This window comes from Schistocerca americana, chromosome 3 (assembly GCF_021461395.2).
Source record: "Schistocerca americana isolate TAMUIC-IGC-003095 chromosome 3, iqSchAmer2.1, whole genome shotgun sequence".
Classification (NCBI taxonomy): domain Eukaryota; kingdom Metazoa; phylum Arthropoda; class Insecta; order Orthoptera; family Acrididae; genus Schistocerca; species Schistocerca americana.
In genome coordinates, this window is record NC_060121.1 from 706,677,466 (window position 1) to 706,692,101 (window position 14,636).

A 14,636-nucleotide genomic window follows, 5' to 3' on the forward strand; every position below is an offset into this window, starting at 1 on the left:
AACTAGCAACACATTTGCTTTGTGTAAGCTTTTAACAGCAATCTCAAAACATAATTACAGGCTGTAAATCGTGCTCTGGAGAAGTGCCATGTCCAGATGGCATCCCAATCAGGTTTTACAAAGAGTACTCCATGGCACTGGGCCCTTACTTAGCTTGCATTTATCACAAATTTCACACCTCGAGTAAAGTATAAAGTGACTGGAAAAAGCTCAGGTGACTCTTGTACATAAGAAGGGTGAAAGAATGGACCAGCCAAATTATGGATTAATATCAGTTCGCTGCAGAATTCTGGAATATATTTTCACTTGGAATATCGTAATTATATTTCCTAGAGACGGAGAAGTTTCTGCCCACAAATCAGCAAGGTTTTAGGAAGCATCACTTTTGCAAAACTCCACTTGCCCTTTTCTCACATGTTATACTGCAAACTATTGGATCTACATGTATGTCTACATCTACACCCAGACAGACACTCCGTGTCACTATACAGTGTGTGATAGAGGGTTCCCTGTACCATTAATTTCCTTTTCTGTTCCACTCACAAATAGCGAAGGGAAAAATGACTGTCTATATGCCACATATACTTATGTGGGATCCTATTCTATATTATCGTACCTTTGTTGGCAGTCTGCTGTGGGGCACCGTGTCAAATGCTTTTCACAAATCTAGAAACATGTAGTCTGCCTGTTGCCCTTAATTCCTCTACACCCATCTTACTAGAACTAAGTGATGCCAGTTCATGAAGTGAGATGTTAGTAACTGCTTATCTGCTCTGTCTAGCAGGAACACTCTCCTTGCCTTCTTGACTGATTTGTTAACTTTTCTAATGATTGCTGCTATAATGACATCATGATCACCAGTCCTATTTCTGTACTGACATTGTCAATAAGTTCCAGCCTATTTGTAGCTACAAAGTCTAAGGTATTTCCACTGTGTGTGGACTGCTGAGCTAGCTGCTCAAGACTGTTTACAGAAAACTGTCTAGCAGATTCCGTATTTCTAGGTTTGTGGAGAGTATTTGACACAGTGTCCCACTGCTGGTTGTTAATGAAGGTACAGGCATTTGGAATAAGTTCACATATATCTGAGCACCTCAAAGACTTCTTAAATAACGGAACCCAGTATGTTGTCCTTGACAGTGAGTGTTCATCAGAGACATGGGTATCATCAGGAATGCCCCAAGGAAGTGTGATAAGACTGCTTCTGTTCTCTATATACATAAATGATTTGGCGGACAGAAATCTGTGGTTGTTTACTGATGATTCTATGGTGTACAGTAACGTGTTGAGCGGCTGTAGGAATATACAAGATGACTTGACAAAATTTCCAGTTGGTGGCAGTTAGCCCTAAATGTGGAAAAATGTAAGTTAATGTGGATGAGTAGGAATATCAAACCTGTAATGTTCGGACATAGTATTACTAGTGTTCCACTTGACACAGTAAAGCCATTTAAATATCTGAGCGTAACATTGCAAAGCGACGTGGGGTGGAACAAGCATGTGAGAACTGTGGTAGGGAAGGTGAATGGTCAACTTCAGTTTACTGGGAGGATTTTAGGAAAGAGTTGTTCATCCGTAAAGGAGACCACATATAAGATGCTGGTGCAATCTATTCTTGAGCACTGCTCTCGAGTGTTTGGGATCCATACCAGCTTGGGTTAAAAGAAGACATCGAAGCAATTCAGAGGCGGGCAGCTAGACTTGTTACTGGTAAGCTCAAACAACATTTAAGTGTTACAGAGATGCTTCGGGAACTCAAATAGGAATCTCTGGAGGGAAGGCGACTTTAAAAAAAAAAAAAAAAAAAAAAAAAAAAAAAAAAAAAAAAAAAAAAAAAAAAAAAAACCGCTAATGAGAAAATTTAGAGAACCGGCATCTGAAGCTGCCTGCCAAACGATTCTACTGCTGCCAACATCCATTGCGAATAAGGACCATGAAAATAAGATACACGAAATTAGGGCTCATACAGAGGAATAGAGACAGTCGTTTTTCCCTCTCTCTATTTGCGAGTGGAACAGGAAAGGAAATGACTAATAGCAGTACAGGGTACCCTCCGCTATGCACCATATCTAAATCTCTTCTCCGAAAACTATGTGGAACAGATATTTCAAACCCTACCTTTGAGGAAGTTCACATGAAACTGGTAACATGCAGTTATGGCAACAATGAATAATAAAATACAAAGGCCAATTAGAACAAGAAGAAAGATTTGAATGTTCAGCAAACTAGACAGAGAAACAATAGTGTGATACTTCAATGAGAAACATGAAACTTTTAGCTCAGGATACGATCACGTAGAGGAACTATGGCTCAAGTTTAAGAGAATAGTTGACCATGCACTGGACAGATATGTACCTGGCAGGGCAGTGTATAGCAGGAGAGATCCTCCATGGTAATCAGTCATTGTAAAGGAACTTCTAAAGAGACAGAGACTACTATGTAATGGGTATAAGACAAAATATAGCACTACAAAGAGATGCTGAATGAAACACGTTTGGACGGCAAGGGATCAATGTGTGAAGCCTTCCACGACTACTGTAGCAGAATAATGTCAGAAGATCTTTTACAAAACCAAAAGAAGTTCTGGTCATGTGTAAAGACTGTTAGTGACTTCAAAATTAAGTGTCCATTCACTCACAGATGAGATGAACTGAGATTAAGAATAGCAAAGCAAAAGCAAAAACACAATTTTATAAATGTTCCTTTACAAAGTAAAATCTAGAGTATTGCCCCAACTTAATTCTCGTAACACTGAAAAGATGAGTGAAGTATGTATTACTGTCAGTGGTGTTGGCAAACAGCTGAAATCTTTAAAATTGAACAAAGTCCCAGGGCCAATTCATGGCTGATTTAGCCCCTGTTACTATAATCTATAATAGCTCCCTCAACTAAAAATTTGTGCCCATTAGTTGGAAGAAAGCATCTGTCACACTTGTCTACAAGGAGGACAACAGAAGTGGTCCAAAAACTACCATCCAATATCCTTGACATTCATTTGTTGTAGAATCTTAGAACAAATTCTGAGCTCCAATATAATGAGGTCTCTTAAACAGGACGACCTCCTCCATACCAACCAGTAGGGATTTCAAAAACATACATCATGTGGACCCCAATTTGCACATTTCTCACATGACATCCTGAAAGCCATCGATCAAGGTAGTCACATATATGCAATATTTCTCGATTCCCAAAAAGCATTTGACTCAGTATCACATGCTTATTATTGAAAGTACAATCATATGGGTTATCAGGTAAAATATATGACTGGATTGAGGATTTCTTTGTAAGGACAACACAGTATGTTATCTTGGATGGAAAGTCATCAACAAATGTAGAAATGACTTCAGGAGTACCATTAATGACCTCGCAGACAATATTAATTATACCCTCACGCGTTTCATAGATAATGCATTTATCTATACTGAAGTAGTCTGGATGAAGCTGCACAAATATTCAGTCAGACCTTGATATGTTTACAAAGTAGTGTAATGATGACAGCTCGTTTTAAATGTTCAAAAATGAAAAAATGAAAAAAACGTAGTATCGCATGAATATAACATTATTGAGTCACAGCTACAATCTGTAAACTCAAATAAATACTTGGCTGTGACACTCAGTAGGAACATTAAGTGATGTATCATATAGGCTCAGTTGCGGGTTAAGCAGGTAGCAGACTTCAGTTTATTAAGATAGACGTAAACTATCCTGAGAAAGCCTGCTAACAAATTTTCAAGAACTGGCTATAAATGGTAACTCTAGGAATATATTACAGCCCACTGCATACTGCTCCCACAGGGATTGTGAGGACCAGATTATGTTAATTACAGCATGCACAGTGGCATTTAAGCAAACATTTTTCCCACACTCCATATGTGAATGGAACAGGGAAAGCCCTAACAACAGGTACAGTGGGATGTACCCTGTGCTACGCACTTCACAGTGGTCCACAAAGGGTAGATGTAGGTATATGCAGAAGTAGATGAAGAAACATGATATTACAATGCATTTTGAATGTTGTTTCAAAACGCTATTAGCTTCAGTACCGTCGGGGGAGTATAACCAACACAAGAAGTTTCATGGAGTCACATTATGTTCCTTGCATTTTTTAAATCATTTTTTGCTGTCAAACTCTTATCCATTTCTGTGAAATTATCCTATTTCTGCCACAAAGATCACTAGACTATACCACCACAAATATACAGTACTCAATATCAGAGCATAAATCTCTCTCTCTCTCTCTCTCTCTCTCTCTCTCTCTCTCTCTCGTATGCCCCCCAACCCCTTTCAATACACCGAGTGACCAAAAAGTCATTATAAATTTGAGAACTGAATAAATCACGGAATAATGTAGATTGAGAGGTACAATTTGACACACACGCTTGGAATGACATGAGGTTTTATTAGAACCAAAAAAATACAAAAGTTCAAAAAATGTCCGACAGATGGTGCTTCATCTGATCAGAATAGCAATAATTAGCATAACAAAGTAAGACAAAGCAAAGATGATGATCTTTACAGAAAATGCTCAATATGTCCACCATTATTCCTCAACAATAGCTGTAGTCGAGGAATAATGTTGTGAACAGCACTGTAAAGCATGTCCGGAGTTATGGTGGGGCATTGGCGTCAGATGTTGTTTTTCAGCATCCCTAGAGATATTGGTCGATCACAATACACTTGCAACTTCAGGAAACCCCAAAGCCAATAATCGCATGGACTGAGGTCTGGGGACCTGGGAGGCCAAGCATGATGAAAGTGGCAGCTGAGCACACAATCATCACCAAACGACGCATGCCAGAGATATTTCATGCTTCTAGCAATATGGGGTAGAGCGCCATCCTGCATAAACATCATGTGTTCCAGCAGGTGTTTATCAGCCAGGCTGGGGATGATGTGATTCTGTAACATATCGGCGTACCTCTCACCTGTCACAGTTTACAAAACCAGAATCATGCATTTCCTCGAAGAAACAAGGCCCGATAACAGTAGATGTGGTAAATCCAACCCATACCGTGACTTCCTCATCGTGCATGGAGTTTCCATGACAGTTCTAGGATTTTTGGTAGCCCAAATTCTGTAGTTGTGGGCGTTGACAGACCCTCGGAGTGTGAAATGAGCTTCGTCGGTCCACAACACGTTACTAAACCAATCGTCATCTTCCACCATCTTTTGAAATGCCCACACCGCAAATGCCCTCCGCTTCACTAAATTGCCAGGTAACAGTTCATGATGCCTATGGATTTTGTACGGATAGCATCGGAGGGTACGCCTCAGTCCCAACCAAACAGTAATGCATGGAATGCCGGTGCGACGTGCAACTGCACGAGCGCTGACTTCGCCGTACATAGACGAACCCGCTACATTCTCCATTTCTTCCTGAACTGTCTCAGCAGCATTACGCCTTGTGCTCGGTCGGCCACTACGTGGTCTATCGTCTAAACAACCAGTGGCTTCGAACTTTGAAATCATTCTCGGCACAGCTGCATTTGTCGACGGACCTTTACCCGTTCGAATCCCCTTCCTATGGCGATAGGATCGTAACGCTGAACTAGCACATTCCCCATTCTGATAATACAGCTTCACTAAAAGAGCTTTTTCAGGTAATGTAACACGCTGCGGCTGCTGGTGCATCTGATTCTCTCTCTCATTACAGCTCCTTTTATACACAATTGTCATGCGCAGTCACTGATGTTTTGCTGTCCAGCGCCATCTGTCGGACATTTTGTGAACTCTCTCTCTCTCTCTCTCTCTCTCTCTCTCTCTCTCTCTCTCTCTCTCTCTCTCTCTCTTTCTGTCTTTTTGATCATCCAGTACATGTACAATACACCTAAGTTCACAGAAATACTTTCTATGGAGCATATTTGGAGATAAATAAAATAAATGTTGCATGACTCAAACCTCAGTGCAAGCCTTTGGATTTGACTACACTTTGGCTGCATGTCTGTCAGTTTTGCTGCTAATCTCATCAGCCAGTTTCTCTTTTGGCCTCAAAAGGCTGATTGGGCCACATTTCAGACCTTGGCACCACAGAAAAATCTGAGATGTTCACCATGTACCTCCATGTTAGTAGCCATTGGTGTAAACCACTACATCATGGAGGTTCATTAGAGGTTTCTTTGTGCAAAATAAAATATTTTCTGTGAAATGATCAGCAGCACACATTTTAGTATTCACTGATCAATAGTCTGTCTGACACACACACACACACACACACACACACACACACACACACACAAATGCATGTGCATGTTCATGTTTGTGCACCCTTGTCGATAATGCTACTCTAGAGCTCAATCAGTTCTCACAAAGACTGGAACCAAACACACAAAAACAGAGTACTATTATAATTAAAGAGCCCAATTTGTTTCTATGTATTTGAGAAAATGAAAACACAGGACCTTTTTATGAAGACATAAACATAACAGTTATAAACTTTCAGAAAGAAGCCTAAACACTAGGTCAATTTTAACATGTATTTTCCCAAAATGAAATTACTTTTCAGAACAGGCAACAAAGGTAAAGCTGTGAAGGTGAGTCAAGAGTTATGCCAGGATAAATCATTCAGCAAGATGATTGCCCGCAAAAGGCAAGGATTTGGGTTTTTGTTCCATTCAGTCAAAAAGTTTTGACCCGTCAGGGAGTATATTTTACTATTCCTTTCTACGACTAAGATGGAGGGGCAGAGTTCTGGAAAATAAAAATGTTTAATCTTGTTTATGAAACACATTTGATCAGTTTGTGGATTACAAGAAACAGCAAATCACAAACTTTGCTCACAAATAGGTCTTCCTGCAGGAAAGAGGCAGTTATGTGTTGTTATGTAGTTTCCTGTTCTTTTCTTTGGACATGTTGATGGGATCAGGTTCTGCAGCTTTTTTTGTACCCACTTCTGGCTGCCCACTCTTCCCAATCACAAACTGTTCTATCCAATGATTAGATGACACATGTGTTAAGACTGTTTAATTCATCACACTAAATCCCTCAAAAGCAACTTTGGATACTGCATCAGGTTTATAATTTCATAAACGTTTATGAGCTCTCTGCAAAAAGACTTTTTCTGATTTTTACCAAGTAAAAGAAAAAACCTAAAATAAGATGAAACAGGAACATTTAAAAATTCCAGTTAGAATCCTCATGTATTCGTTGCTTACTCCACTTCAGTGGATAGCTCTTATCATTATTTTTGCACAAAAAACTGAAATTTTTAAATAAACTTTAATGTTCTTTTTTAATTGCAAGTGGAAACCAGAGACAAGTAATTCCTATGAGTAATTTAATTTCAACATGATAAACCAACACACACATACTTATTTTCTTCATAAAGCCAGTTTCCCTTAATGTTTTCAGCACTGAAAGCTTGGAGTATTTATTTTATTTTTGTGCCTCCTGAAGGTAAAACCTATCCTGCATCTCTGTGAAATCAATAATGTTTTTAACTTTGGTCAATTCCATTGCCTTTCAGAACTTATGCCACCATCCAAATTTATATCTGGTGTAGTTGGTGCAGTTACTTTATTCTAATCTTTGAACTGACTTTTCTAGTTACAGGCTAACATATAGTTTAACATGGACTCCTAGCCATTAACTCACTGCTGGATGTGAAAAAAGTATGAGCAACAGATGAAAATCCTACGGCTGACAAGGTATCAAACTCCCAAACTTTTAAACCTGTAGTCTGGCACTTGTTGAGGTGCTATCTATTCCTTACCTTAAATAATAGTTCCCTTGAAAAAATAAGATTAATAGTAGATACAAGGAACAATGGTGCTATGATATATCTCACGCCTCATGCATTGCTGAAGTGTAGTTGCATGAGTAGAACTAAAAAATAATGTGTTTGTTAATGTTAACGCTAATCATGTACACATTTTCCACAAACTGACACATTCCATATCATTTTGATAAAAAAAATCATTCAAATGATGTATGCAACATGTGACTAACTAACCAATCAACCGTTATTTATGATTGGAAAGGCTCAGCAGCTCAGTTGTTAAAAGCCAGACTACAGATTCAGAGGTATGGGGTTCGATCCACTGTCAGTCCTAGGTCTTTTATCTGGCATTTATTACTTCTTTTAACCTCTGGGAGTGATTTAATTTGAAAAATGCTGAATTGCACCACAGTTTGGAGTCCATGTTAAACCGTAGATCACTCTGTAATGAGCTGCCTAAATTCGATCAAAGTTTAGAGGTGTGTATCAACACCTACAACAGGACAAAGCCTAGTAAAGCACTGTAGTGTTCAAATTAACCTTCTGGTTGATGACAAATTTACTCACCAGTAATTACATCCCTTACTTCACAAAACAATTTCAACTTTAATTATATGTAGCTTCTAAGCATTTGTTACTTCTGTGCATTTTACTTCTCACCAGTAACACTAAGTAAGGGAGCTGGAGCTCACTTCCTCTTCTTCCTAAACCCCCAGCCAACCCTTTAAAAACCAACTAGGAAAAAGTAGTTACATAAGTCTGTAAAATTTTTCTAATTTTCTACTTTATATGTCTGGATATGTATTGTTCCAATACAATGTTTTATGACACTGTTCTCTTAATACATCTTTTTTCTCAATTTTAATGTTTTACAGTGTGTATCAAATGTGAATTACCAAGCTATACCCTCTCATTCAAGTCAACTATTTTGCAGAAATTGTTACAACACATTTCTGTTCACAACTGGGCAGTTTCCATAGGTAGATCTTTTAATGTGCAATGTTGTATGTGTGGGTCAGTACAGTGCATAAATGTACTCAGCTGGTGAGACGTGCACAATTATATTTTGGTCCTGACCCATCACAGCAGTACTGTTAAAGAGGAATTATAGCTAGTCTTGTTCAACGACATAAAACAATTTTTTCAGTCACAATGAGAAATTACCTGCATCTCTTTTGAGTCATTATGACTAACTCGTCCATCAGTGGATGTAGCACCATGTTTAATAGTCATTACTCTGTAATTGTGAGCATCAGCATGCTGCAACACAACAAAAAGGCATTAATGAGACTGATTTTTACTAATGATAGAATAATGAAAGCAAAATTATGAACAATAGGCAGATGTGTAGAAGACACAATAGTGAATGGAGAGTAAGAGATAAAACTAACATTTCAGTGGTTACTGCAACACTAATGCTTATTGAATACTTCAAACAATCTCATATGACAGTTTTGAACTGCAGTTATAGTTTTAGTTAGGATTTCGGTTTTTTATGTGGCTGTAAAGAGAATATGCAAATTGTGCCCTTCAGTTTCTCCTATTAAACTCCCAGTTGAGAGATTAAATAATCCCTTCTAGCATCCCATAATATGAAATAACCTGTGCCAAAATAGTATTACAAGGCAACATCAGATATGCCTTCAGACAACCTGCCAGCTTAAGAGAACAGAACTGCAATCAAATAAATAAAAATAAAATCTAAAGTAGAGCAACAACACTTTCATATAGTTATACCCACTAAAATATAAGTCACAATTAAAAGTAAGAAGTATCAATGGGTTTCCAGCAATACAGAAAAGACATCAGCTTTAATAAATAAAGCAACTACACAGAAAACTAATAAACACAAAACCAACAAATGTTTTATTGCTGCAAGGAAAAACATGGACAACAGATGAAAATATAGTAATCAAAATTTACATGTTCTGTTCTCAATATAGGTTATAAAGATGTTTTTTAAGCAGCCTTCTTTTGTGTGTGGGCCACAGCTTCCCTATATCCTACCAGCAGATTGAACCTGGCCATTTGCTATACCTACCACTGAGTTCATGTATTTATTCCACGCCATATTTTCACACACTGGTTTTCCTAGCCATTTGCACTGTTAATTTTCTTAACACTCCCGTACAAGGTAGAAAACGTAACACAATAGAACAACCCAACATGGCTCTATCCCTTAAACAACTACTTTCCATCCTATCTTCCCTTTTTCTGCATATACTGCAATTTTATTTTGCTGACAGGCTCAAGGAAACTAATACAGTGTCACCCTCCACAGCATCTACACTTGGCTTTGGACAGAGTGTTTCAAAAAGACTGATCTGATTTCAAAACTCCATATTTATTGATAAAAACATATTACTATCATGGACAAATTGCAAAATACTCACAAAATTTAATAAGTTTTTGCTATGCAAATACAAAAGCACTGTGTGCCCACCAGCAGTATCACAAACAACATCTAAACGATAACTAAATTCGTCAAACTTTACATAATGTATCTGCTTTTACAGAAGTTATGGCAGCTGTTATTCTGTTTGTTACTTCTTCTATGTTACGATGTAAAGGGGAGATGAATACACTTTCCTTCGCACACCCTCACAAGAAAACATTTCATGTGGTCAGGTCTGGTGATCTGGGAGGCCAAGAATGAAGGGCAGTGTCTCAGGGTCTCGTGTGCCCTATCCAGTGTTGGGCTATCTTCAAATGCTGTGGAACTGGCTTTTTCCTCAATTTCAGGAGGACTCCGATGACTTCATTTTCCAACAGGACGGAGATCCACCACACTAGCACAACAACATATTTCAGTTTCTCAATGACACACTGCCTTGACACTGGATAGGATGCACGAGACCACAAGACACTACCCTGCTTTCTTGGCTTACACGATAGGCAGAGATAAAGCCATGCAATTTGTTCTTAAGGAATACGTGAAGGAATGTGTTGCCACCTCTCCTTTACCTTGTAACATAAAAGAAGTGAAGAACAGAATAACAGCTGTCATAACTTATGTACAAGCAGATGCATTATATAAAGCTTACGATAAATTTAGCTTATCATCTAGATGTTGTTCGTGCTGCTTCTGGTGGACACAGAGTATTTGTAACAGCATAGCTAAAACTTTAAGATTTTGTGTATATTTTACAATTCATCCCATTCCTGTAGTACATTTTTACCAATAAATATGGAGTTTTGAGATCAGGTCATTCTTTTTTACACACCCTGTATTTTGTCTACTCTTATACTGTACATGGTATAATGTACATCTAAGTAGTAGTTAACACAATCTAAGACCTCAATTTGCAATGAAAATAACTGAATGATTTTAGGCTTTTCAACTGCTTACACATGTAACTTAACAGATATTTTTATTCAGGTTTAGCTTCCAATTCACATACAAGAATTACGTTTAACAGATATAAAATCACATGCACTGGTAGCATCTCCTTATTAACTTTTATGTGCATAATTATATAACCAATTATAATTAAAGCCAGTCAGTAGTCATTGTTACAAGCATTTTTTTTTTTTTTAATTCTTTCCATGTACTGTTGCTCATACTTCTTGCTATTTAGGTTGGATGCACACCAATGGCACACAGCTGTCACTATGCTTCAGAGTTATACTGGTATATCCATATTATATCAAGAATTACGAAGCTGAGTATCATTTTAATACATCATGGCATTAAAATCAAGACCTAAGTGTCCATTATACTACGCAAAACATATCTCTGTTGTAGAAAAAAAAGTGTCAATGTCCCATCTTCAACTGACAATAATAATTCCTGTACAGACAATACTGAACTTTATAAAAGTTTCAGTGATGTGGATATGAATGTGTATCGAAATATAAAGTAGAAATCAGGAAGCAAAAAGAGTGGCACTCTTTTCCTAGCAGGCAGGCACAGCAGAAAACTATCAAACATTCTGCAAGATATTGATAAAGAGCTTCAAGATATTAGCATTGTCAACCCCGACGCAGTTATGAAAAATGTCCCTGTTGTAAAATCCCAAAAGTTCATGCTATAACAAAATGATTTCATAGTCTGTATTATGCATATGAATGACATAGCAAAGAATGAGTGAGATGCTTGTCTGAGATCTCTACAGAACTTTTTAAAAATTAATGAATGTAGAAATGCTATAGTCATTATGATGCCATCCAGGCATGTTTTAAATCACAACTCTTGTGTAAATAAAAAAATTAGAAATACAAACAGAAATTAGGAAGCTATGCTTCCAGCACACAAATTATGATGTATTAAATATAGGTGAACTGAGCAGAAACCTGCACACTAGACATAGTACACACTAGATATGGAATGAATCTCAGTTATGAAGGGAATACATTTTCATGTTACAAAATCAATGTGGTAATGAACTACAGACTTCCACAGAGTGAAACATTTGATATTAATGTTGCATTTTTAAGAACAAAAATACAGCTCCTGGTTTTGGGGAAGCTACGAAGGACAAATGTTTTCTTGTGCCAGATTCCACTCTACATGAAAGCTAGTAAGGAGGATCACCAACCCATATGATTTGGTCCACAAGTAACGAATCTTTGAAAGACTGCACTGAATTTCAGACCCCTGAAAACACCAGAGCCCACTGGAAAGACGTTTTACATGTTTTAGTTTGTAAAAATAACTCTTCTGAGTCATTCTGCATACAAAATCAATGCACGGAACTTTTATCTGTTCTCAATTGTAATTACAACCTTGCAGAATCAAAATTTGCAGAAAACATCTATATTTATTATCAGACTACTTAGTCTGTAAGAAAGAATTTTTTGGTATTAGACCTATTTCTGCTTTAACTCTATTTGATTCTGTATTTATAACTCTGTACTCCAGCCTGACAAGTGGAGATGGGGGGAGTGTGGGAAGTGAGGTGCTATTGGTAAAATACCAGGAACCCAAGCCTCATGGGGGCAACCAAGTCTCTCAAGGGTTTGGATCCACCAGGTGCTAAGCTAGTAAATGCCACACTAATATTGTAAAATAATGTAGAAAAAAACAGATTGCTACTTACTGTAAAGAAGACATGTCAAGTTTCAGACATGCATAATTAAAAAACACTCACGCTAAGCTTTTGGCCACAGCCCTTGTCAGTAAAACACACACACACACACACACACACACACACACACACACACACACAAAAGCAAGTACAACTCATGCACACATTATTGCCAACTCCAGCATCTCGAGCCGGAATTCCGTGTCACGTGAGATCCAAATAGCAACCTGGAAGAGGTGGAGAAGAGAATGGCAGTAGTATATGGGTGCGGAGACACACAAATGCTGTCTGGTAGAGTGTGCAGGGCCTGCACTTCCAAAATGTACAAAGCCTGGAGGTTGTTGGGCAGAGAGGTGGGGGAAAAGGGAGCAAAAAAGGAGAGGAGTGTGTTAAGATGGGCTTATGCATTGGCAGAGGGCTGCAAATAAACAGGGTGGGAGAATGATAGGATGAAGGGGGCAGGGGCTGTTGGCCAGAGGGTGTGGCGATGCATGTTACCACAGGTTGAGACCAGGGTAATTACAGGAGTGGAGAATGTATTGTACGGATAACTCCTACATGCACAGTTAAGAAAAGTTGCTGGTGGAGGGAAGGATACAGATGGCCAGTGTAGTGAAGCAGCCATTGAAATCAGATGTGTCATGTTCAGCTGCATATTGCACTACAGGGTGGTCTACCTTGCTCTTGGCCACAGTTTGGCAGTAGATGTTCATCCTGATGGATAGCTGGTTGATAATCATATCATTATAAAGATCTGTGCAATGACTGCAGCAGAGCTGGTAAATGAACACCTTTTCAGGAGGGGTGGGTAGAATCTTGGGCAGAACATCCCTCATGTCAGTGTATGAAGATAGGTAATCAAAGCCCTGGTGAAGGATGTGGTTCAATTGTTCTAGACCAGGGTGGTACTGGATGATGAAGGGGTAACAGTCTTTTGTGGCTGGTTCTTGGGGGTGTGAGGGGAAATGGTATGGGAGAACTGTTTGCAGACTAGGTCTGGGAGTAATGCCTGTCTGTGAAGGTGTCTGTGAATTTTTGTAACTGCAGCTATGCTGTCCCTCAGTGGCCAGGCTATGCAGGAGGGATTTTTTGTTGCGAAAGGGATGACAGCTTTCAAAATGCAGATACTATTAGAGGTTGGTAGGTTTAATGTGCAGATAAAGCCATCAGAGAGGAGGAGGTCAACATCTAGGACAGGGCACACTGGGCTGAGGAGGACCACATGAAGCAGATGGGAGATGAAGTGTTGCCGTTGTGAATGAATGAAGACAGTGTGTATTGGCCATGAGTCCAGATCATGAAGATGATATCAATGAATCTGATCAATGAACCTGAACCAGACTAGGTGTTTTGTGTTTAGGGAGACTAGGAAGATCTCCTCTAGATGGCCCATAAAAAGGTTGGCAAAGGAGGATGCCACGTGGGTGTCCTTGTCTGTGGTTTATGATCCTTACCTTCAAATGAGAAGTAGTTGTGGGTTATAACAAAGTTAATAAAGTGTATGAGGAATGAGGTAGTGTGGGTAGTAATTGGTGACTTTGATGTGGGAGGCTAGATCATGGGAAGTTGTTGGTCAGTGAGCAATGGGGCATCCAGAATTGTTGGGTCTATGGGTCTTGGGGAGCATGTAGAAGTTGGGTGTGCTGGGTGTCATAGGGGTGAGGAAGGAAATGGATTCAGGGAAGATGTTCTGGGAAGGGTCTATGGTTTTAAGCAGGAATTGGAGTTTGTGTTGGACTTCTGGGATGGATCATACTGGCAGAGTTTACAGATGGAGGAGTTAGATAATTGGCAGAGACCTTCTGCCAGGTAGTCACTGTGATTCGGGACAATAGTGGTGGAATCTTTGTCTGCAGCTGGGATGATTAGGTCAGGATTTGTTTTGAGGTTGTGTA

General features: G+C 38.8%; 1 protein-coding gene across 1 annotated transcript in view; it reads right to left on the reverse strand.

Moving 5' to 3' along the window:
• LOC124605329 (vacuolar protein sorting-associated protein 13D) overlaps positions 1 to 14,636 on the reverse strand; it is a 552,708-nt gene that overhangs the window by 60,295 nt on the left and 477,777 nt on the right. Inside the window, exon 57 of the mRNA XM_047136935.1 lies at positions 8,879 to 8,974. Coding sequence (XP_046992891.1) covers positions 8,879 to 8,974 — 96 coding nt within the window. The remainder of the gene's footprint in view (positions 1 to 8,878; positions 8,975 to 14,636) is intronic.